The 25345-nt window shown below is 41.2% G+C and overlaps 1 protein-coding gene across 1 annotated transcript in view; it reads right to left on the bottom strand.

Annotated features, from left to right (window-relative positions):
• CPQ (carboxypeptidase Q) overlaps positions 1-25345 on the bottom strand; it is a 169893-nt gene that overhangs the window by 48874 nt on the left and 95674 nt on the right. Inside the window, exon 6 of the mRNA XM_075085462.1 lies at positions 12050-12161. Within this exon, the coding sequence (XP_074941563.1) occupies positions 12050-12161 (112 nt within the window). The remainder of the gene's footprint in view (positions 1-12049; positions 12162-25345) is intronic.

Genomic DNA, 25345 nt, shown 5'->3' with positions numbered 1-25345 from the left:
AGGGGTGGACTTGACCATGGCTACTGTTGCACAGGTTTTCCATGAATGTGAAATATGAACTGCAATCAAACAGGCCAAGTGGGTAGCGCCTCTGTGGTATGGGGAACAATGGTTGAAATATAAATATGGAGAAGCCTGGCAGATTTATTACATCACACTCCCACAAACCCGCCAAGGCAAGCGCCATGTGCTTACAATTGTAGATCCACCACTGAATGTCTGGAAACATACCCCGTGCCCCATGCCACTGCCTGGAACACTATCGTGGGTCTTGAAAAGTGAGTCTTGTGGCAACATGGCACCCCAGAGAGAACTGAGTCAGACAACAGGACTCATTTCTGAAATAACCTCATACACATCTGGGTCAAAGAGCATGACATTGACTGGGTGTATCACATCCCCTACATGCACCAGCCTCTGGGAAAAATTAACGATACAATGGACTGTTAGAGACTACACTGAGAGCCATGGGTGCTGGGACATCATAACATTGGGATAGACATTTAGCAAAAGCCACCCGGTTAGTCAACACTAGAGGATTTGCCAATTGGGCTGGCCTTGCCTATAGCACTTTTACGTACTGTAGAAGGGGATAAAGTCCCTGTAGTGCACACAAAAAATACTCTGGGGAGGACAGTCTGGGTTATTTCTGCCTCGGGCAAAGGCAAACCCATTCATGGGATTGCTTTTGCCCAAGGACCTGGGTGCACTTGGTGGGTAAAGCAGAAGGTTGGGGAAGTCTGATGTGTACCCCAAGGAGATTTGATTTTGGGTGAGAATAGCCAATGATTTGAACTGTATGATGTTCATTGCTATGTAATACTCTATGTCATTACTACTATAGTTCTTATATGCCCTATTAATAGTATTACAGTAAGAACCACCCAGATTAATAAAGAATGGACTTTGATGAAAACTAAGCAAAGTGCAGCAGTGATGGAACCAGAACTAGCTTCAGCACGGAACACCCTCCAAGCTAGCAATGCTCTGTTAATTTTGTTTAATCTGGCCAAATATTCAGAGGGTTTTTAAAATTTTCTTTTAGATTTGATCTGCTGACGTGGAAACTGTTTCACTTGTTAACAAACTGGGAAACAGGATATTTTCTGAAATTTCCAGAATATCAGCAAATGCTTTGTCTCCTGGTTCGATTAAACTGCTGGGCTTCACAGCAAGTTACAGATTTTAGCTCTCACTGCATTCTCATTACACTGTCTATTTTTCATATCAGTGATATTTTTAGCTATAATATTCCATACTCTGGTCTAGACCTCAAGTGGACTATCAAATAAGGTCACTTTCACCAAGCCACAATAACTTCTTAAGCCCTTTTTCTTCCTTTGTAATGGACTGTACACAGTTTTGCCGTTGCAGTCTTCTGTAGTATTTCCAGAGTAAGAGCCCATACTTACTCTACAGTTTTGGCATCTGCTAGAGGTCCTAACAAACTGAGGTCCAAATAAGTTAAGATCCCAATAAAGTGAGTGTGCATAAATTCCTAACATTTGCTACCCAATTATATTGCTTTTTCTGACAGGGTTCTGACAATTTGTGAAACAGAAGACAGGAAGATTTCAATATTCACAAGTATTTTAGAGAATACTATCTAATTTTTGTATTCTGTGGCATTGGCAAGCTCTGTTTTAGAGAAAAAGCTCTTCCCCTTAGCATCCTGTTTCTCTGGCTAATTTCAAAGGACACACACCTATAGCAATAAACTGCAATATATAGGATGAATGACAGTAATAATGCAATTAATTGATGATGTCCAGACCTTTTCCTCAGAAGACAAAGAAGTCATCTCCAGCAGGATTTTGGCTTTCATTCTGTTATTACAAATACAATCCTCTTAAGATTCAGACAACTACTCTCACTATTTGTGCAGAAAACTGTCTAGTTAGGCATTTATTTAAAAAGAAATTGTTTTTGAGTGAAAAATAATGATTAATGGAGAAAATCCAAGGCTATTAAAGTTATAAGCTTCAAAAAAGTAATGCAAAGCACACCTTTTAAAAAACCTTTTAGCATTACTTAAACCCTGACTATGATATATTTCTAATTCTCTAGTGAAGCTCAAGTTAGACATGGGAAACAGCTTTTTTCTTGGGAAATTGCCTTTTTGTCTTCTTAAAATAGTGTAATGCAGTGCAATCTGCTTGATTTTTCTCTGTTGATATGGGTTCTGTTTCAGTACTGAGGATGAGGTGCTTGCACAAGGTAGCGCTGGAAAGCAAGTAAACCTCTGAGTCTTGAAGGTCTGGAGTAAAGACAAATGAGGTCCCCTGGAGAAGAGATGTGGCATCACACAAAGAAGCAGAAAACAGGCAGCTCAGGGGCTGGAGAGTGTGAAATGAAAGCGGAGGCAGAAGGTACTGGGCACTGCAGCTTAATCTCACATGAGGCTGGCAGCATGCTCATATGTTTTGAGGGGTAAGAAGACACGACTCTGCCACAGCTGCAGATTGGGAGCAGGTTTTTGGATAGGCCCCTGCAAAGAGGGCATGCGGAAACAGCAAGGCCTGAGGTGAGCCAGCCTAGGGAAGGACTGGGGTTCGCAGAGCTCTAGTGGCGGGCCAGCGGCACTGATGGCAGTGCAGTGAGACACCAGGACTAATCCAAGCAATTTTACTTTTCTGGTTTTTGGGAGGCTGATGAGTTTACAACAAAATAGAAAGGGCATATTTACAGAAGAGTGGAGGTGGGAAACGTGAGAAGTTTTAGGTAGATTTATTTTAAGAAAGCAATGGAATATCTCAGAGGAAATGTCAAGGAAAGAGCTGGATATACAAGAGTGGAGGGGAAAGCTGTGAATGATTTGCAATTCTAGTAACTAAAAATAACACAGATTAAGCCTTTTGACTGGGGAGATGGGGGGAGAAGAGGGAAGCGCAGCTCTGAGCCTGGTACAATGGGCTGCAACCAAGCCAAGCAGCAATGGTGCCAGAGCGAGGGTTTCTTCGGGGGCCACCTCCTTGCCACCTGGCAGCACAGCTCAGGGACAGCTCAGACGAGAAGCACTGACAAATGTGCTCTTCTGCACGTGGGGTTTTAAACAAAGAACTGGTTAGTGTAGTGTCTTGAAGTCAGTACAAGTCATATCTTAAAAAAAAAAAAAAAAAAGAAAAAGGAAACGTGCTGCTTGCCTGTTTAGGTGTAACACAGCAAAGTCCCCAGTCAGCAGAGCATGCCTCCACTCCCTGCCCTGCTCTGATCCTGTTGCCGTGTTCTCTGAGTCCCGCAAGAGGGAGAGGACGCTGTCCACCTTTAAAACGCACCTTTTAAGTCTTTAGGAAAACCTCCTTCCTTAAAGGTAGACATCTCATCAAATTGTGGAGCAGAAAAGGCACTGCAGGGCCCCACTCCCTCACTCTTTGGGACTATAAGCATCAACCATCGTTTGATGTTACTGAGTGGTGGCTCTTCCTTCTGCCTCTGCTGCCCTGCTCTTTGGATCAGAAAAAACCCAAATCTGTTAGACTGCCTCAGAGCTAATGAGTCAGAAAATGCACCAGCCACACTTGTCTCCCTCTATTGAAACTATGTACCTTAAAAAACCTGACGGTAAGGACAAGATGCCTCTGACTTCATCTGGGAAGGATTTCAGCATTTCACCACATCAGCCATGTTACACATTTGAAAAAAAGTCACAATAGCCTCTGTTGCCAGGTTTTTAAGATTTTTATATATAAACAAAGCACACAATATATCTTTAATTTCCTGGGTAAATTAAAGCTTACAGAGAAGCAGCAGTCCACAGGGCATAGGGAAACATTGTTATGGAGGGCTATATGCCTAAATTTACTGCTGGATTAACAACCTTGTATGTCTGCAGTCACCCCTTTGCTATGCCAACCCAGTAAGGAAATTGAAGATTTAAGTATATGCCAAATATGTATTCAACCAAATGTTGAAATAAAGCAATAAATGCAGTTGTAGTGTAACAGCACATGCAGATATTTTATACCAAGTAGATTTAAAATATTTGCAAAAAGTGAAGGTCAGGATAAAATACGCAACTTTGGGGAAGTGGAAAGAATGTAAGAACAAGGAGTTAATATCAGGCATATTTAATAAAAAAAAAAATCCTGCAGTAAAAGCAGTCATTAAATCATGTTTCACAACATTATCTCCTAGAGAGCAAACAACTACACCACACAGCTATAGGAAATTCAGAAAAACATTTAACAAAATTTTTGGCAAGTAGGTTAAAATTGCAGTTATATGACTTCAATTAAACTAGCAGAAAAGGAAGGACTCTGGTGATCATTTTTTTAATAAAACATATCTTTAGTCCTTATATATTAGCCAGTGAATTTGGACTCCAGAAATGTAACTTCATACAAAGACTACAGTGAACTGCAGAAAAATCTGTTTTACGGCTTTCCAGTCACATTAGTCATGGGTATAATTCAGATGAGAGTTACAATTTCAATTTTAAATAAGTTTTAAGGGAAAAAAACTGTCTAATCAAGTCCTTATGAGTTACATAAAATGTAATTCAGGTAGTACCTTAAAATTCTTACGTGCACTGTTTTAAAACATTTCTGTAGTTTTCTGTGCCTTTATCCTATGAAACAGAGATTTGCTTGTTCCAGATTCATGTCTACATCTATAGGAAAGTTGACTCTTGAAACTCTGTTTCCCCATAATGCTGGCAAAGAGGGGGAAGTAGGCATAGCACCTATTACCATACATTTCTCCCTTTCTTGTGCACATATGGATCATCATCTAGGAATGCAGGAAAGCTGTGTAAAAGGTGTGATGACTGGGATTAGACTTTGTCAACAATAATCCTTCCTTCATCAGGCTGCTCTAGCAGTAATGGCATCAGGCATCCTGCCCTGGGTGTGGAAGAGGAAAATGTGCCCTGTTCGTCTACTTGACGCCTGGTATTCGCTGGCTCTGGCAGCTTCCCATAGCAATATTTTTTTTTTACATGGAAGAACCAGTATTCCCAGAAGCAGTGGGAGGCACAGTCCGAGCAGGAGACTTCCTGGTCTCATGTGGCATGCAAACATGGCTGAACACAAGCTCAGTGCACGAGACAACGGCAAAAGTGGGTAACTTTTACTCTGTATCACAATCCATCACTACAGTGGTCTTTGGAGAGCAGCCTTTCCTGAAGTCTGTACTGACTACTTCAACACAGGCAGGAGTTCAGATTGCAATGACTGGCAATGCCTTACACACTGCTATGGTTCAAGCAATCGAAAGGAGAGAGAATTAGTTTATGATTTGGCAAATTCACAGCAAAGCCACTGGGCTTCTTCCGGAGATGCACCCCGTAAACACACAGAGTGGGCAGTAGCTGGTAGTCATATGTATACCTCTGGGCTTGGCAGGGCACCAGGAGCTGACTAGTGATGGGGCAAGCGAGACCCAAACACATCCACGGAAAGGTGAAAAACACATTTCTGAACAAGGAGAGAGTGCCTGTGGGTAAATGTTGCTGAAAGAAACCTGTTGACTATTTGAGTCCTCCTGTGCTAGCAGAGATGAGACTCTGAAAATAAACTAGACTGTAGTGTCAAGTAGCAGACCCTGGCAGCTTCTCAACAGTAAAAAAAAAATTGGCTCCAGCTGTTTTAATTAAAAAGAGACACAACAGTTATCATGTCTGAAGGTTTTCAGAAGAAAGCATTGAAATTCATCCATCCAAATTGACTGCATCTCTAACTCCAATGGGATCTCTACTGCGCCTAGGAGGCATGAAATATTATGCCTGGAAAGCTGACACTGCCATACGACCACCTTCGAAAGACCTTTCTCTGTTATTGTCATTATTCAGTTCCCTCAAGCTCCCTTTAAGGATAAAAGTACTGTGTTTCTAGCACTGGAATGCGAGGTGGCTTTGGCAGGGCGCTCCCTAGCGTGGGAACAGGGGAGAGCGCCTGTGGCCTCACCTGGGAAATGCCCCTTGGCCAAGCGGTCCAGGAACACAACTGGATTAGAAGCAAAGAGGCAGCACCAGCTAACGCTCTGAAATCATTGGGTACATACTATCTGCTTCTTGCTCAAATACACTGTACACAAGTACTGGTCTTGAGCAAGACCAGCATGGCAGCAGCAGGAGGCTTGAAATGATGGGAGAGGAACACAAGTACCTCCTTCACAGAAACTGGCAACCAACATCCAGCGCAGGATCAAGTCCCACAGGCCGTCTGTCCAACCCATATAGCCAACTAAAGGCAAAATACTGCACCAAAATAAATGGTAATTTATGATGAGTACCTGCTTAACTAGTCTTTCATCTCCTCTGGAAAGGCAGGTTCTTTTGTAAACCTCATGTGACATGGGGACAAGAGAAACTGCATTTCAAATTACAGCAGAGCACTAACTGGACTAACATGAAAATGCTGAGGCAAATGGCATTGGCATCCCCAGAGACACCTTTTTTGCACACAGACTAACAAATGTAAAATTGGAGAATTATAAACACAACCTGAAAACCAGTTGGGTTTGAGGTTTCTAGACTGTAATTAGCAACACAGCTGTTGTTCTGCAAAATTAGGAGACCCCAATTTGCTTTAGTGCTGTCTCTTCTACAGCTTCCAAATTCCCTCACACCACATCACAGCTTATGCAATACCCCATGGATTCCCTCGGCTTAAAGATGGGAGCCCCTCAGTCCCTCCTCCCTAGAACACCCCCAGAGCCTTCCCATTACCTCTAAATTACCCCAGACAACACTCTCACTGCTGCCGTAGCAATACTTACTACGTATCACACAGCGTTTGCAGACAGATTGAAAAGAAAGAGCCTCTGGGGCTTACAGGAAAGCTACACGTGTGCTGATTAAGCAGGCATTCGTCATCACAGGGAAAGGATAAAAGCAGAGTTCCTTCCTGCCTTTCCCTCAGCTGGGACATAAATGTGCTCACCCATCTCTCCTCAATCACCCATTTGCAAAGAACATACCAGAACTTCATATTCTAAATATTTCTATGCCTCTTTCAAATTTAGTTAAAATTGATCAAAAGGTTAAAAACTGCAGAGGGCTGGGGAGGGTGGCAGCTGCCAGACACAGCTGCAGGCAAACTGCACATTGCACAAGCTTACTGCCTCGGACACCCTACCTGCAGTTATGAAGGGTAATTTCTTCAGCATCAGATCTCCTCAGCTAATCACAACAGCCCCAGCTCCACTGAAGGAAAGGGAGTTTACCAGTTCAGACCAGCTCAAAAAATGCCTCAGCGCCTCTAAAGACATCCTTATTCCCAGAAAAAGGAATAAAGAGGAATAACTGGCTGAAACTTTCATCTTTCTTCACATAAACAACTTCTGTGGAAACACTTCCAGGTCTTTGGTTTTTAAGCATATAAGCCATGAAGCGGCCCTCCAGAGATCTTGCCAATCAGTGGCACATATAAGCTTCAAGAGTTCCAGGAAAAAAATACTGGTTTTCTTTCCTTTGTGCTTCATTAAACTTCAGCGTTAACCAGGAGAAAAGACACCTTTGGATAACATTAGTTGATATGGCCAATAGTTGGTGAATTTTTCTGAGATAGCTACTGGCAAAGCAAGCAGCCACAAGAATACAGCTGATACCTAGAACTTGATACAAGTGCACTAAGGAAAACACTTCTGTTTACTCTGGTTGAGAGATGTCTACAACCAGTGCTGGTACCAAGAGGTGCATAAGCTGGTGCTGACATTTAACTGTATGTTGCTGAAAGGGATGTTTCGAGAGAGAAGCTGCAGCCACATGGAAGAGAAGAGATAGGGTTCAGTTTCCTGCAGAGGGTGGCTGTGGAAAAGTCACTTGGAGGAAGGCTGACCTTGCTGAAAGGTAACCATCTAAAAGCCAGTGTTTGCTCCGAGGTTGCTGCCTGTGCTTCCTCCCTGGAGGAGGAGGAGGAGAGGGAACGGCACCTCCAGCAGGTGCCCCGTTCCTGTCACCCCAGTGTGGAAGACGGGCAGAGAGACATTATAGCTATTAGAAGCAAAGTATTCAGACAAACTCGAAACTTTCCACTTTTTAGCTCTTGTACTTTCCAGATCTAACTGAATTGTGCAGCTCTAAGCAGTATTCAAAAACTACAATGGTTCACAATCTGGCCCTATGTTTTTAAGGTACTATTCTTTTGAGATGTATAGATGGGATTTTACGTGAATTACATCTTTTTATTCCACTCTCTGGTAATATAATACAAAACTATTTCAGTTAAGTCTGGCCTTCATGTAGTTCCCTTTCTCTCAAAAAGAAACAAAAAAAATCCTACCAAAAGTCTGAAATTTTGAAGACTCTGGAAAACTACTTCAGATTGTCCTTGTAGGGAACACGTAACTATTGTGGTGTCTGAAAATGTACAAAAACACCAGAAAGAAAAAAAAAATAATCAATATGGTACAGAAAATGCCACCTCAGTTAAAAAAAAAAGCTAACATTGAAGATTCAAGAAATATAAAGGCTAACACATTAAGTAACTGACTGACTTAGACATAAAAGGAAACACTTAAAAAAAATTTACTTGAGGCAAGAAACAGGCAACAAACTGCACTGCTTAAAAGAAAATATAACCATCTTAAACTATAATTTTAATGATTTTTCAATGAATTTAATGTATTTGGTCCTAAGCCAATAGCTATTTATGGTTTGGGGAGGAGGTTATGTTGAAAATACAGGATGGTAATTAAACTGTAATCATTCTTCAAGTGCTACATGGAATCATCAAAATCCTAATTAACAGGCATAACTTGTGTCCACCAGCCACATCTAAGGGTCACAGTGATATCATGATGAAGTGCTATTAGATCATCACTGAAAAAAACTGCTTAGTGTAGCAGTATCTTGCTTTCATGGAAGCAACAGACCATGGCAGAAATAGCAGCAGTATTTCTCACTACATGATACAAAGTTCATATTCTAGAATTCATATTTCAGAATGCTCGCTTCAGCTTTAAGACCGTATCACCATAGCTGCAAGATCAGTTATACTCTGGTAAACGCAGGCACAGTTTTTATGGCTGCACAATGCACCATGGCTTTAAGACACCCAGAACACTGTAAAAAAAATCTACATGTGTGTACAGACAAGCCAGTTGAGTTGGCTTATCTCCATGTCAAATGTATTTGGTGGACTAGTCTGAGATTAAATCTATCAGGATCCAGAAGAATATTAAACCAAGTCCCCACCAGGCTCAAAATATAATGCTTAATCAAAACAGATTCTATGGAATCGATTTTAAATCAAACTCATTTACTCATTTCTCATACATGTCCTTTTTGTCAGATTTTATGTGCATCACAGGATATAAAATCTGCATTAACCAATCTGCTATGGAAGGCAGTTTATGAAAGGCCCTATTGCCCATGCTTATCTACAGGTTAGATATGATGACCCAGAAGTCCTCTCCCAGCCTTACGTTCCTGCAGAACACTGATCTAACAAGAAGAGCTGAACACAACAGCTGGCCAGAACAGAGGGCATCAGCAAAGGCTCCGGCACTTCTCAGCTGAGAAAACAGCGCTTCGCCACAGGTCGTACAGCAAACACACAGGCTACTACCAGAGGAAATTAAGTATTTGAACAAGCAGAGGGTGATGCATTTCAGTCATGCGTGAAGGGAAACCCAGTGAATAAGAATTATACAATGCCACCATGAACATGCCCTTAAGAGACACAAAACAGTTTATTCTAAATGGAATAGAGTCAGCAAACACAGAAGCATTTTTTTTTTTTTTCCTGAAGGTAGAGGGAGTATAGACAATTTTCCAAGAGTCATAGAAGAAAGATTAAAAAACACTAAAAGAAGGAGTTGGCTCTTCAGTTTTCTTCCAAAGGATCAAAAATTAAAACATGCATTTTGTTTTTGGTCACAGACTGATACTCCAATCATTCTGAGGCTGGGAAAATGGGAGATAAGAGGTTCAAATAATGCAGAATAAAGGAAAAGGAATTCACAGGATTGTCTGATGTTCACCACTGCAGTATGAGGATGGCTAGTCACATAACAGAGCCTGTCTACAAATAGCTCTTCAAGAAACAGTGAGATTGTTCAAGTGCACAGATCCTTCTGATCGGAAGCAGGGAAAGCTAGTTTATTATTTAAACTCTGCCAGAGCTAAGAGCAAGAGCAGCAGCTGATTTTAGTTTTTAATGAATACGTGGTGCATTTCTCTTGACCACAGGTTTCAGTTCTGGAAAAAGGGAATAATGAGGGAAAATAGATTCCATCTGATGAAGGGGGAAAAGCATCCTTGGGTATCAACTTGAAATCTAAGAAGCCTGTTTTGAACTAGTTTTGAGGGGTGTAGTGACAAAAGCCCATATGGAAGTAAAACCAGCAAAAAACTACAGATTAAGCAGTAAGACTGGAATTTGAAGTTTGGAGACCAGAAATCAGACTAGGCCATAGCAGACTGGGAACAGCAGGACACCAGACAAAATTTTGAGAGGCTGGGTGCTGGAAGAACACAGGCAGATGACTGTGCAACCACAGCTCCCTCTTGTACGTACACTGGTCCTATCTCATCTTACGTTGTGGACCGTCTCTCCCACCATCCACACCCTATGTAGGCATATGTAGACCATGCCCTTCTACAACAACTTCTACAATGCTGCCTGCAGCCCACTACTACCCGCAAGTCAGACAAAGCCCATGTGTAGAAGAAGTTGCCCCTTCAGATCCCACACAGGGAAGCTATGAAAACCAGGAGGCAGTAGGCTGAGCAAGTCCACACTGGTACTTTATCCTAGCACTACTGGAGCAGACATATCCAGGCTAGAAGCTGCCTTTTCCTCTTTCTCTCCTTTATCTACATTTAGCACTGACAGCATGGGGGGTTAGTTCAATTCATACTTCTGCTGAGCAGCAATTCTGGAGGAGGGAGACCAGCAAGTCCAGAGCTGACACAAGCCTGTGTGCTGGAATATCACCTTCAGAAGAGTCCAGCTGGTCTACAGACAAATTCCAGAACCCGGTCACCTTGTCACCCTGCTGATTACCAAAAATGATTCAAAGAAGCTATCCCTGGAAACAGAATGTTGCTCTGCATCCCACAAACCTATTGCATCAGGATACTACAGTGTGTAAGGTTTCAGTGTCAAATGTTGCTTGACGAGATATATCATCTCACAATATCTGACAGGTCACCATGGTTAAGACAAATTCGACAGAAATGTGTCCTTGTAGTGATGAGACTCAAGTGTGTGGTTCCTCTGTCCTGGATTACCTTTGCCAAGGAAATCAGCCATCACAGTCCAAAGCAGAGCCCAAGCACACAGCAACATAAAAGTAGCATAATCAGGAAATCAGCCCTCAAGTGCAAAGCTGAGAATGCACCAGTTTGATGGTACAGATCTATCTATAAGTATTTGGTGGAACAAGTCCAAGCAGGATGCAAATTTATTTAGGAAGAACATTCAAGGGAAAAACAAAATCACCAAAATATACGAAATGGAAATACAAACTTCTATGAAGTTTATAATAATTTTTTGCTGAATATCTTTACATGTAGATGACAGGGAAAAAAACAGAGATGGGATCATTGCCTGGATCCAGTCCTGATTACATGCTCTTGAGAGAGACTTAAATGAAATTGCCTTGAGAAGTTATCAAGAGCAAGGTAAGGGGCTGGGAATTAAATTGAGTAGCCACTGTAAATGCAACATGTAGGACACTGAAAGATTTAGGAATGTGTTGAATGACAATGTTTGCTTAAAAGGCAGAGAACAATATCAGAAGTCTATCTGTGACTTCATGAAGCTTCATCTTCATTAAAAGGGAGGAACTCATTAAGACAAAATGAAAAGGAGTGACTTCTTTCTAAGGTACCTAGACATTACATCCTACACTGAACTTTCATTCTATGATGATGGTGACCATGCAGGCTCAAAGCACGTTCTAGATCATTGATTGATGTGTTGCTTTTGGATGACCCCTGCGATGAAAGGAGGAGTTTAATAGACAAACTTACAAAATATTTATACTAAGTATGAATATTTGTGCTCAGAGGAATGGATAAAATAGAAAATCCAGTTTAGACAACATACAAAATGTCTTGTAAATGTAATGCATTAAAAATACATTAAAATTAAATATTTACCCAGATCCTTAATGAGTGATAATGCCTCCCATGATATAAATGCTCCTCCACCGTCATCCATAGCTCCCTGCCCAACATCCCAGCTGTCCAGATGTCCACTGACCAATACAATCTGGAAAAGCAATTATGAGGAAACATGTCTACATGAAAACACTGAATCAGAAAAGTCAGTTCAGCATTTAAGTATTTTAATGATTTTGTCATAAATTTGGCCTTTTAGTTTAGAACAGGAGGAAGGAAACATTTCCAATAAAATTAAAACATTGCCCTCTAGTCACTGAATATAAATCTGGGGTGACCAAATCCATCCTACTGCTTCAAACCACTGCCTAAATCCAACTAGATATGCTGTGAGAAATGTTTAAATGAAAAGCTTTGTCTTGTACATTAACAAAGTGCATACTTTCCAGAGATATAGGACTACTACGTTGCAGAATGGCGAAAATTTCTTTCATATTCCAGCTGTTTAAGCCTTTAGGCATGATATTTGATTAACCCTATTTTTGGGTGCATAAGGAAGAAATATGAACTTAGACTGAAGTGTTCCCAGACAGAGGTTGGTTTTTTTTAATATATCTATGGTACTTCTCACAGAGGACCTGTAGTTTATTACTGGATCCTCTATGTGCTACAACAATGACAAGGTATTTTATAGTTCCATTAGTCATAGGATATTTGAAATTAAAACCGACATGGTAGCAAGTCCCAGATGGGTTTTTTGTGAGGAAAGTTTTGTCGCTACAGTAGAGTGTAGTAGTATACATATCTCTAGGAACACCCACTTTCAGATCTGAACTCTTCAAATGTTAACAAGCAGCATCAGACCAATACCAGAAGCGACACAGTTCCCTGACTGGACCTGACGCTGAAGGGCTGATGGATCTGATTGCAATGGAGAGGTCAAGAAGGGACAAGAGCTCTGAGCTGAGTGGGCAGTGTGGTAAAATGATGCAATAGGACAACAAAAAAAAAGAGCAGGGAGCCGCTGCAGTGCCCCAGGAATCTTTGAAGAACTGGTACCAGTAAAGAGTGCCCTTGGGATAGGGTGGAAGCATCCAACCCATGACAGCTCAGCACTGAGGAAAAACTGAAGGAGACCCTGGAGCACCCACCTGTGTCCTGCCCAGAACTGGCCAAACGTGAAGGAATGCTTCGCACTCTCTGGTCTGCCGATGTCAAACAGGTCTTAGAGTTGTGAGACCTACAAAAAGGTGAAAAATACTCATTCCTCCTGCCACCTTCTTCTTCCTAAGGGATGAGGATGTCCTGGCATATCATCTCAGCTTTCATTCATCACTCTAGCACTGAAAATGAGAACATAATGAGTTTTTCCTGTTATCATTGCTGGAGGGCGAGAGCCTATGCTCTCAAGTGTGCAGCTAACATTGCAAGGAACTCCTTGGCACCCAAGCACGAAGGTCTCTATTTTTCCTTTCACATGAGAGAAATCTTAGTATGTTTTCACTGGTTATTAAAAATAATGGGCAAACAGATCATGGTAAGACAAAAAGCATCAAGTATTCATCAACCAACCATGTTTTTTCATCCAACCAAATACAAACTCAAGTAACACAACTAAAAGGCCCCTCTATTAAACAAGGGCCGTGATAAATTACTAGTCATATCCATTGTATTGCCATATGTCCAACCAGAATGCACGAAACCCCTTTATATTTAGAAAATACACTATCAAGTGTTTATAAATGCATGTATTATAAAAAACAGAAGTGTCATGCCTTAGAAGCTGGAAAAATTTGTGATCAAAATCTGAAGAGCAGCTTACTCTTTCCTTCTCAGACGTTCCAACTCTCTTTTCTGCTTATCCAGCCTTAACTCAACACGTGCTTGTTTTCCAGCGCAGACTGATTTTCTTGGTTAGTAGACAGACATGCTGCAGCCTTTATTCCAAAGCCTCCCCTCCTTCAAAAGCGATTAAATTTGGACAGCAGGCCCCTCTGTAAAAGTCTCAGATTTACTCAGGAGGTTTTCCTGCATTTTATTGTCATGATCCTTCCAGGCCCAGCGTGAAAGACTCAAACAGCACGTTTTCGGGGGATGCTGCCCTGCAGTAGAAGTACTTAATCTGCTGCAAACTTCTGCTACAATAACAACATAGCTTGAAACCAGATAATCTAAGAAAAGCCATGCCAGCTTTGGAGGTAGAAACCTTTCTAAAACGAGAGCAGAAAAGAAGGGCTTACAGCAGTAGTCCTTGTTCTTTTTGTTTACTTATAAGGGAGGACTAAGCATGCGTGCACACACTTGCAGGTAGCGAGGGCAAAGCATGAATGAACTCTGCTTTGAGTTCATTCATGCATGTGCAGCCCCACTGCAACCTGCCTATGGCAGACAGAGCTCAAACACCACCACACTTTGCAGCCAACTGATGCAGACTCACTACTGTCCACTCAGTAAGGAATTAGCAAATAATAATAATAAAAAAAAAAAACAAACAGAAAAAGCTCTGTGTGAAAGCACCACTCTCTGCAGTATAAAGGATATCTATTCCACAGCTTCAAAATCACCATGCGGTTTGTTTGTTCTTAAAGCAAAAATTGGTTTTAAGAAGGTAACTATTCACCTTCCTGGGAAACAGAGCTTCAAGCTGAAGTGAAGTATTTAGAACAAGTCTGTAACCTCATTGAGAGAGAACCAAGTTTACAATAGAAGCAATGCCTTGTCTTTAGCAGTGAAAGAATACCTCACTAATGCTGTTCCCTGGCAGCAATCTCAACACGAGTGTCTGAGAGGGAATTATTCCTCATTTCTGTAAAAAAACACATATTGCAACAGCAGGAAATTCCAAATCAGATGAAGGTGGTTGTAATCCCATTTGGGGTTACAGACTCCAATCATAAAGCATCTTTACCAACTCTAGAACATTACACCAAAACAGATCAAAGTTCAAGTGGATTGAGAAAGTCAGTTAATTATATGGATGAACTTTTACTTATATTTACTTAAGCTGATGCCAAGAGCAATTACATAAATACAACCGATGTACTTCTATGTGAAACTTTTTTCAGAACAGTTATTTTTTTAAGCTCTCAGGCTTTTGTAGCAGCTGCTAAAATGAAAGTTTCAGTGATCCTGCTGATAGCTAGCCATAGACATTCTTAAAATAAGACACGGTCATAAAATAACACGAACGCTATGTTTATGTTGGTCTTTAAGTAGATATAATGTGTCTGGGCAATAAACAGAATTATTTCTGAAATTAGCTCTAAACCACTGTATTATTTAAAATAATATTTTAAAATAATAGTATTATAATTCTCTGTACAGGTGGGCCAATAACAAAGGCAGTTAAAGCTATCAAGGACGTATGATTATTGCATTTTCCACACTGCTTTCAAATCTGTTATCAGCTCCAAATCTACACATAGACTAATCACTTACATTTGCACAAAACTTCCCCACAGAAATGTCAGCCATGTCAACAGAATGTAAACATTGCAAAGCAATATAAGTATGTATAAGTCTTTCTTTTAAATGTACAGAGAAACCACAGGCAACTGTATAGGACAGTATAAATACAGCAATACACATTTGCCACATTGACCAAAAATACATTTAGGATAAGACAGCTTGCATGCAACATGACAACTTAAGACTTGGCTTTCCTGCAGTGACACAGCTAAGAAATGCTACTCTAGACACAGTCCTGAGACAATACAACAAAAGTGAAACTGCAGGAAACATTTCAAATAGAAGGTGAGTTATTCTATTTCCTTCTGCATCACCATTATGACCTCTATTGGATGCCTTTAAGTCATACCCAGCATTTCAATCAAGCAATATGAAATTTATATTATATTTTATATATTGATATAAATATATATGTATATGGTTTTTATATTTTAAAATAAAAAAGATTAGGGAGAGGAACCACCCATTCACATACATTTGCATGCACCAAGGAGTTTTGCTTCTAAGCAGGATGTTTTTTGCCACTAAAAAAATAATCTCCCATTCCATACATAGTCACATGTGCCTATTGCATTTGTCACACAGTAACTTCATAAAATGTAGGTGAGCTACCTTCTGCTTGGTTAGAGGGAATTTTAAAAAAAGCCTATTCCACTTTTAGTGAGTCTCCACAATCTCACTTGCTCCTGTAGAGGTGCAAGGCAAAGGCAACCTTAGAGATCATAAATAATAAACATTAGGAAAGAACCGTAAGTAACATTTTCAACCACAGAATTCAATCTAGAGTAACATTTGTATCAAGTTGTGAAAACCAGCATGCAAAGTTATTTCATGTCACTGAGGCAGATGGTAACAGAAGAGTAATGAAGTCATCATTCATCTTTGCCTGTCATGGATGAAGATGACTTCATGGATGAAGGTTAGGGTCCACAAAGTAGGACCTGTATTGATGGAATCTAGCTATCAACACTTTCTCATAGAAAAGCTTATTCAAATCACTGAAAAGCAGTTTTCCTGACATCCTCCTCCAGCAGACAGGGAAGACAAGGAGCACCTTAACTTGCATGGAGAGGACAGAAAACTTAAACAAGGAGTACATACACAGAAAATGGGATGACCAAGAACTAAATAGGTTATCAGAAGGAGACCAAGCATCTTTAGCCAAGACACATTCAAACCCCAAGTGCCTCTACACCAAAACTTCAAGTTGAAACAGTGAAGTGCTCTAGACTGTAACTTGAGTTCTTTTCAACTGTTCACCCACATTTTCAGCTAAATACTGCCACAAGTTAGTCGTTTGCTCAGGCAACACAGGTCTACGGTATTTCAGCCTAGTTCCCAACTAGCTGGAAACACATGAAAAGCATTTCTATTCAAATTTTTGTGGTTCTTTTTTCTCCCGTTTGCTTCTAAATATGTCCATCGTAAGCTCTCGGTACCACAATAAGGCCTTTTTTCTGCATGAATCCCCTCCCAGTGCGTGGGATATTTGTACAACACTTATATGTATGAACACCACATACAGTTAATTTGTGTTTGGACCAAAATTAGAGGAAAACAGAAGTCAGATAAGAATTAGGATCCCCTACTCAATCCAATCAAAAAACTACCTACAAATTCTCTCCTTCCCCATACTCATTACTCTTTTTACTCACACAAACACTCCCTCACCTCACAGTTTCCTGTCTTCCCCAGTCCCAAACAAAATTTCTGATGCTAAATAAACCATGACTGAAAAACTCTTAATCCCACCTTCTCAGACAGAGGAACCCAGCACCAAATTCAGGCCTGTGCTCCTAAGCATAGTGGGTGCAGTTTGAGTAATCTACCCATTTGGATAGCGTGAAAACTTTGAACTGCCAGATGGCTTCAGTTTATAAGGATCTAAAGATTTTCTTCATTTCACTGTGTTAACAGCATGAGAACAAAGGAAAAGAGAAAGACAGCATATCATGTACCTAACTAGTGGGCAAGTAAAACAGCTGGCAGGACTAAATTGAAGCCCAATCATACTTAACCTGCCTTCAGAACTATGATTAAACAAAGTCTTCATATACACAGATTTGTAAATTAAGAGTACTTAATCTGGCATGGCAGTTTTAGGATATATCAGCATCATCTGCAGCAGTGCTTGCAAATATTTTCTGGAAAATGGCAACACGAAGCAATATGCTTTGCTATTGACTAACCAAAAAGCAAAGCTGCCACTAGTGTCCACAGTCACCTCCCTCTTCTAATGTAATTCTTAGTCTGCAGACTGTATTCTCTTTCTCATTTTTAGGAAAACGTTCTGTCATCTTAACGGAATAAAATTTTGGTGTGTAATTAGTTTTTTGCCCTGACCCATTCCCTTCCCTACTCCACCTCAAACCTTTCTCCCTTCACCCATACAAATGACAAATCAGAGTTATCTACTCTTCCTACTTGATACTTCATGTCCAGGCAGAGACACATTCCCATATACAAACCAACATTCCTCAAGTTTTAAAATATTTACAATAGTTATTTATTTGTATCATGCCATAAGATTCTGTAAATCAGTCCCTTGGCTCTTCCATCAAATGCCATTCTGAAATCTAAACAATCAGAACTTGTAATCCTATGTGCTGTAGCAGCGCACAGACTGCAGCAAATGTATCACACACCATCTTTCTTTCTGGAATCCAACCCAGCACTTCCAGCAGGATAGAGACTTGAAGGAAAATTCTCAAGCACTGCATAATAAAGATAACCATTTAAACAGTTCTTGCAGGCACACTGTGTCTTGTATCAATCCTACCACTATTTCAAGCTTAGCGTTTCAGCATCTGGGGAAGACAAAACTGACAGACTTCCCATCAGCAACATAGCACTATATGGCATGGGATTAGAATTGGGCTTCCATGCAAGATTAGACATATATGGGCCCCGAAGGGACGCACCCACAAGTGCTGAGGGAACTGGTGGATGCTCTTGCTGAGCCACTCTCCATCATCGTTGAAAGGTCGTGGAGGACAGGAGAGGTGCCCAAGGACTGGAGGGTAGCCAATGTCACTCCAATCTTCAAAAAGCGCAAGAAGGAGGACTCAGGAAACTATAAGCCAGTTAGCCTCACCTCCATCCCCAGAAAGGTGATGGAGCAGCTCATCCTGGAGGTCATCTCCAGGCATGTAGAGGACAAGGTTATCAGAAATAGTCAACATGGATTCACCAAGGGAAGATCATGCGTGACCAACCTGATAGCCTTCTGTGATGGCGTGACTGGCTGGGTCGATGAAGGGAGAGCAGTGGCTGCTGTCTATCTTGACCTCAGTAAGGCATTCGACACTGTCTCCCATAGCCTCCTCACAGGCAAGCTAAGGAAGTGTGGGTTGGATGAGTGGACAGTGAGGTGGACAGAGAACTGGCTCAACAACAGAACACAGAGGGTCGTGATCAAGGGGCAGAGTCTGGATGGAGGCCTGTCACTAGCGGTGTTCCCCAGGGGTCTGTGCTGGGTCCAGCGCTGTTCAACATATTCATCAATGACCTCAGTGATGGGATAGAGTGTAACCTCAGCAAGTTTGCTGATGATACCAAGCTGGGAAGAGTGGCTGATACACCAGAAGGCTGTGCTGCCATCCAGCAAGACCTGGACAGGCTGGAGAGCTGGGCCGAGGGGAACATCATGAAATTCAACAAGAGCAAGTGCAAGGTCCTGCACCTGGGAAGGAACAACCCCATGCACCAGTACAGGCTGGGGGCTGAACTACTGGAAAGCGGCTCTATTGAGAAGGACCTGTGAGTGCTGGTGGACAGAAAATTGACCCTGAGCCAGCAATGTGCCCTTGTGGCCAAGAAGGCCAACAATATCCTGGGATTCATTAAAAGGAGTGTGGCCAGCAGGTCAAGAGAGGTTATCCTCCCCCTCTACTCTGCCCTGGTGAGACCACATTTGGAGTCCTGTGTCCAGTTCTGGGCCCCCTCATTTTAAGAAGGATGCAGAACTGCTTGAGCAAGCCCAGTGGAGAGCTACCAAGATGACCAGGGGGCTGGAGCATCTCCCTTCTGAGGAAAAGCTGAGAGACTTGGGTTTGTTCAGCCTGGAGAAGAGAAGACTGAGGGGGGATTTCATCAATACCTATAAATATCTAAAGGGTGGGTGTCAGGATGATGGGACTAGGCTCTTTTCAGTGTTGCCCAATGGCAGGACAAGGGGCAATGGACACAAGCTGGAACGCAGGAAGTTCCACCTAAACATGAGAAAAAACTCCTTTCCTGTGCAGGTGCCAGAGCAGTGGAACAGGCTGCCCAGGGGGGTTGTGGAGTCTCCTTCCCTGGAGGCATTGAAAACCCTCCTGGATGTGTTCCTGTGCCCCCTGCTCTAGGTGCCCCTGCTCAAGCAGGGGGGTTGGACAAAATGATCTCCAGAGGCCTCTTCCAACCCCTGCCGTTCTGTGATACTGTGATATTTGAATATAAACTGTCCTGTATTTAAGAACGTGCAGTTCATTACGACCAGAAAAAAATTCTTTGTCCGGTTATGTTTAAACACAGGTCTACTCTATTATGTGTGATTCCCTTAATTTCAACAGCTAAATTCAAGCATGGAGCTATATCAGAGATACTCAGTTGTAAAAAATGTTTACTTAGTAAAAACTCTTTGTTGAAGTCTACCCTGATCATTTCCCAAATATTTGTCTTGGGCTACAGATATGTGAAAAAAGATTTGTGACTTTCAGCTCTTGCCTTTAAGAAAACACTAACTGCCTCCAGTTAAACTGCAATTGGATTAAATCATGCCCTAAATGTAAATCAGGAACATTACCACATTTAGAGGATTTTATTTTGTATATATAAGAATATTTCTGCAAATTAGTTTTTAGCTTTGGTGTCCAAATAATATGACTTCACTGTACAGCTCCTTTTATTAGATTTCACGCACATTAGGAATGATTCTCAAATAATCAGTCTAGCTGTCTCAACTAATTTACAGTCTAAAAGATACAGTGAAGTTCAGAAAGAAAAAATGATTAAAACAAAAACTGTCTTTTCAACTTAGTATGCAGTGTAGTAAGTCTTAACTTCCAGGCTTCTGATTAAATGATAGATCTGTACATGAAACAGAAGTGACTCACTTAGTCACACAAGAATCCAACCCTATTATTGCTAAAAAGCTGATTAACCTTCAAAAAGCCTCTGTGTCACAATATACAGTAAACTCTTTAAAGCTGAATCTCTACTTTGTAAAAGTGATTGAAAAGAAAATGTTCTCGGAAAGTATTGCAACCAAACCTCCCCGTTTGAAGTGAGTCTCAAAACCACTGAGCAGTTAAATAGCATGGGCTGATGTCATTTATGGTATACAGGACAGTGAAGGAGAAAATTAGTCTGAAAATAAGTTATTACTGATAAGGGAATTGTAGTAAAGGTAATGAGACATAGAAACTATATGACCATTCAAAAGATAACCAAGTATTTAAATGACTACCATTTTCTTATTAAATGTTGGATTTCAAGGCTTAGCATTTCCATATTTAAGTTCCCTCGAATCTTTTATTTCCTATTTCCTGAGCTGTAACGTTTCAGAAATAACACCACTCTTTAAAATACTGTATTTCAAAAATATTTTAATTTATACATTTCAGCGCACCTTCTAGAGGATCTAAGAGGAAAAATCATAACAATAACTACATCTAAACAAAACCAGCTATCACCGAAATATCGCTTACCCTTGCATAAAGATGAGGAAGCAGCTGCTATTTATCTAGTTCAAAGATGAGCAAAGAATCCCTGCAAACGCCCCTGTATGAAAGCTGAAACAGTGTCTGACCTGATATGCAGAGAGAAACAATCCTTTTTCTACACTTACCAAAGGAAGACTTCCCTTACACATGTAGTAGATGATTGGTGTATGAAGAAAGGGATTATTTTATAATCTAGAGAGTCCTTATATTTATATATTTTTCACTTTAGGGATATATATGGCCCTTCTACCACATTACTACAGATTTATCAACATTCACAAATGTTTTATCTTGGAAATTTCCTTTATCAGATATTAATCTCAGCTAAAGTAAACATTAATGCCTAGGGCTACCCCTTTCACTGAAGCATTTACAAAACCTATCCTAACTGTACACTGTGATACTATGTACTACTGGCAAGCATCACTTTCCAAAATTGGAAAAAAAAATATTTTTCTCCAAAAAAATTACAAAACTATTTTTTCCTCTCCAGAACACTAGAGGACCCCTTAAAACAGACCCCATGCCCTGCTAGCACTGCCTTAGGGCATTGTGAGGATCCAAAATGTCCTGAAAGCCATCCCGAGTGGATGAGGGATTCAGAGAGCCACCTCTGAACTGTCCTCAAGGAAATGGATTTAATTTTAAAAATCCCCCAAGAAGACGGCTGATGGAAGCAAGTCAAAACAACCCTTAGATGGTTGTAATACTATCAGCGGACTACAGGAGAGGAGGATTCAAAACATAACATTTATGTCCCAGTGCCAGACACTGAGCATCAGAGAATACTTGAGGTTGGAAGGGGTCTCTAGGTGCTCATTGATTTCCACACCCTGCTCACAGCAGGGTCAACTTAGATCTGGTTGCTCAGAGTTTTGTGCAGTCGAGTTTTGAAAATTTCTAGACATGGAGATGCCACACCTCTCTGGACAAACTGCTTCAATGTTTGCTCATAGGAAAATATTTTTCCTAACATCTATTATAAGATAACCTTTTTTAAAATGTGCCCTACTGAGCCCTCTCTGCAGCATTCAAAAGCCAATTTGGATTTTGAATGCCATCAGCTCACAAGCCTGCCTTGTAATTTTACATCTCCAGAAGCTTTTACTTAATTCAGCACCGCCAGCTGGACACAATGGAAATGAAATTCCTGCCTTTTACCACATCATTGTCCCTCACCATTATACATACTAAAAGGAGTGTTGATCATGTAATCAGTTCTCCCAAAACTGTCTCATCATCCCACTTCTGTAGTCACAATGATCTATCAGAACTGGTGATGTCTCTTGTCGTCGCTACTCTATAGGGGGAGGTGGCTCTACGCCTTTCCGCTGTGATGGCAAAAACTTGCCATTCACCAGCATTAAGTATTTTCATGGTCACAGATTCACAGGAGTGTGCTCACAGCTGCCACTCCAGCCTATGACAGAGGCTCATCTGATGCTGTCCTCTTACTCCACAAATCCAAGCTCAGGCCAGGTTCTGGCCATTTCTTCCTCTGCTACATAAAGGATTTCATTGTGAAGCACGCTAAAACACTCCACTAGTCTTTCATATGGTTACTGTAACCCATTCTTATTTCTACGGCTTATCCTACACTCTTGGCATCTGCACTGGTTTTTTTTTCAGAATTTTGCTAAGATTATCTTTTAATTTGTCACAGCTTTTTAAAAGACTCTTATTATTCCTTACTAATTTTTAATGTGCACATATTTTAATTTCTCTTTCCCATATATACATTGCTTCTCTCTTAAACTGCAGAATAAACTTCTCAACACAATGCTAACTTCATGCATTTCCAGAAGTGCAGCAACCCACTGGGGTGGGGTAGGAAGTTAGTAAAAAGCGATGACTGAAACACCAGCACATGCAGCACAGGGAATGGGCAGGAGAAACAGAGGTCTGCATTCAGCAGCAGGGCTGCCATCTCCTTGGAATCCCAGAGGCATGGTGGGATGGCCTGCATGACCAGAGGGCTGCAAATGATGGGTGCAGGCTCTTTGGGAAGGACAGGCTGAGAGGGTGATGAGGGGCAGTTGCATGTTGTGTGAGAGAGCAGTAGGATCGCCTGGAGCTCTGCCCGGGGCCAGATGATGAGCCAGCTCATCATGTGGGTCAGGACTAGTAGGCAGACCAATGCGGGTGACTCTGTGATGTGTCTGATACAGATAGCCCTTGAAAAGGAAGGAGTAGATGAGGCCTCCTTCAGGCAAACACAAGAAGCCCCAGGTTTGAAGGCCCTGGCACTTTAGCCACCCCCACACCTGCTGAAGGGACAACACAGCAGGACACAGACAATCCAGGAGGTCTCTGGGGTACGCTGATGACAACTTCTTCACAGAGGTGGTCGAGGAACCCATGAGGGAGATGCTTTGCTGGACCTGATACATACAAACAACGAAGAACCGTTTGGGAATGTGAAGGCCTGCAGTGAACATAAGATGGCGAAGTTCAGGATCCTGAGAGGAAGGAACAAGGCAAATGGCAGGATATCAGAAAGAAAGATACACCAGGAAAGTAGAGTTTAGCCTGTTCAAGGACCTGCTTGTAAGAATTCTATGAGAGACAGTCCTGGAGAGAAAGAGAGTCCAGGAGAGCTGGCTAATTTTCAAGGATCAGGCTGGGGCTGACCAGCTAGAAAGCACCTTGGCAGAGAAGCAGATTAGGGTCCTCATGGACTAGTTGACCATGAGCCAGCAACGTGCCTGTGCCATAAACAAGGCCAACAGCACCCCAGGCTGCATCAGGCTTAGTGTTGCCAGCAGGTCAAGGGAGGTGATCCTTCCCCTCCACTCAGCACTGGTGAGACACATCTGGGTGCTGTGTCTAGCTCTGGGCTCCCCAGAACGAGAGACATGAACATACTGGAATGAGCCAAGGGCCACAGAGGTGATGAAGAGACTGAAGCACCTGAAAGAGCTGGGACTGGAGAAGAGAAGGCTCAGGGGATCTCATCAATGTGTATAGATAACTGATGGGGGATGTAAGGGAGATGGAGCCGAAGTCCTCTCAGTAACGCCCACTGGCAGAACAAGAGGCAACAGGCACAAACTGAAATGGAATTAATTTAGGAATAAGAGAAGCCATTTTTTTTCTATTTCAAGGGTTGTAGAACACTGGAACTGCTACCCAGAGAGGCTGTGGGGTCTCCATCCTTGGAGATATTCAACACCAAGCACTACAAAGCCTGCTCCAGTTGACCTGGCATTGAGCACAGGGTTGGACTACATGATCTCCAGAGGTCTTTTTTTGTAATTTTGACAGTGATTCCAAACTGAATAATTCATATTTTCTTCTGGCTCTATATATAATCCACATTTCTTTTGGCTCTGAAAATTTCATTAAAGAGGCCCAAAAAGCAGAACACAACTTGGAAATCAATTCTACCAAACCCAAGTATGTCCTTCAAGATCCAGACAGCTAAAGTACAACCATAATCTTGAATATAGTATTTTACTGGCACAAGATAAAAAAAAACCTCTTTTCTACTTAGGGCAGTCAAAATCACGGTAAAAATTAAAGTTAGTATGAAATCCATTTTATGGAATAATTTGCAATTTTTGTCTAATAATTTTATAAACTGATGCAAGAACCCACAGAAACAGGACATTATTTGGCTTGCAAAATGAAAAAAAAGTCATTATCTTACACTGACCCTAAAAGAATTGCTTTATATATTGCATGAGACATGTCTTCAAAGTCTCAACATCGTCTTCAAATTACAATCCTTCTTTCACCAATTATAGTCTCTTTGGTTTCTTTTACTTTCTGATAATTAAAAGAGCATTTCTACTGAGGCTTAAATGTGGTCTTGGAAATCATTAATATCTCATTTTTACATTCAAATCAGTTAAATATATTGTATTGATCTCTTTATCAGTAAAGTGGGACTAAACATTTATTCCTATATTTATGACAGCATTAATGGAAAATATTAAGAAGTGGAGAATCAGAGTCCCCATCTCATGTTGAAATTACTGGAGGTATATCTCCTTACACAAACAAAAATTCCATCCACAACTTCTAGTACCTGTGCACAGCCCCACAGAAACAGAAGAGTTGTACTCACAGAGACACAGCTAAATACTTGTAACACCGACAGATTTCTCTACTTGATTTTCATTAGTGTATCTCAAAAACTCTGAGTTTTGAATCAAAGTGA

The sequence above is a fragment of the Phalacrocorax aristotelis genome, chromosome 2 (assembly GCF_949628215.1).
Source record: "Phalacrocorax aristotelis chromosome 2, bGulAri2.1, whole genome shotgun sequence".
In the NCBI taxonomy this organism is placed as follows: Eukaryota; Metazoa; Chordata; class Aves; order Suliformes; family Phalacrocoracidae; genus Phalacrocorax; species Phalacrocorax aristotelis.
Note: the sequence above shows the minus strand (reverse complement) of the source record. Positions and strands in the feature narration are given on the sequence as shown.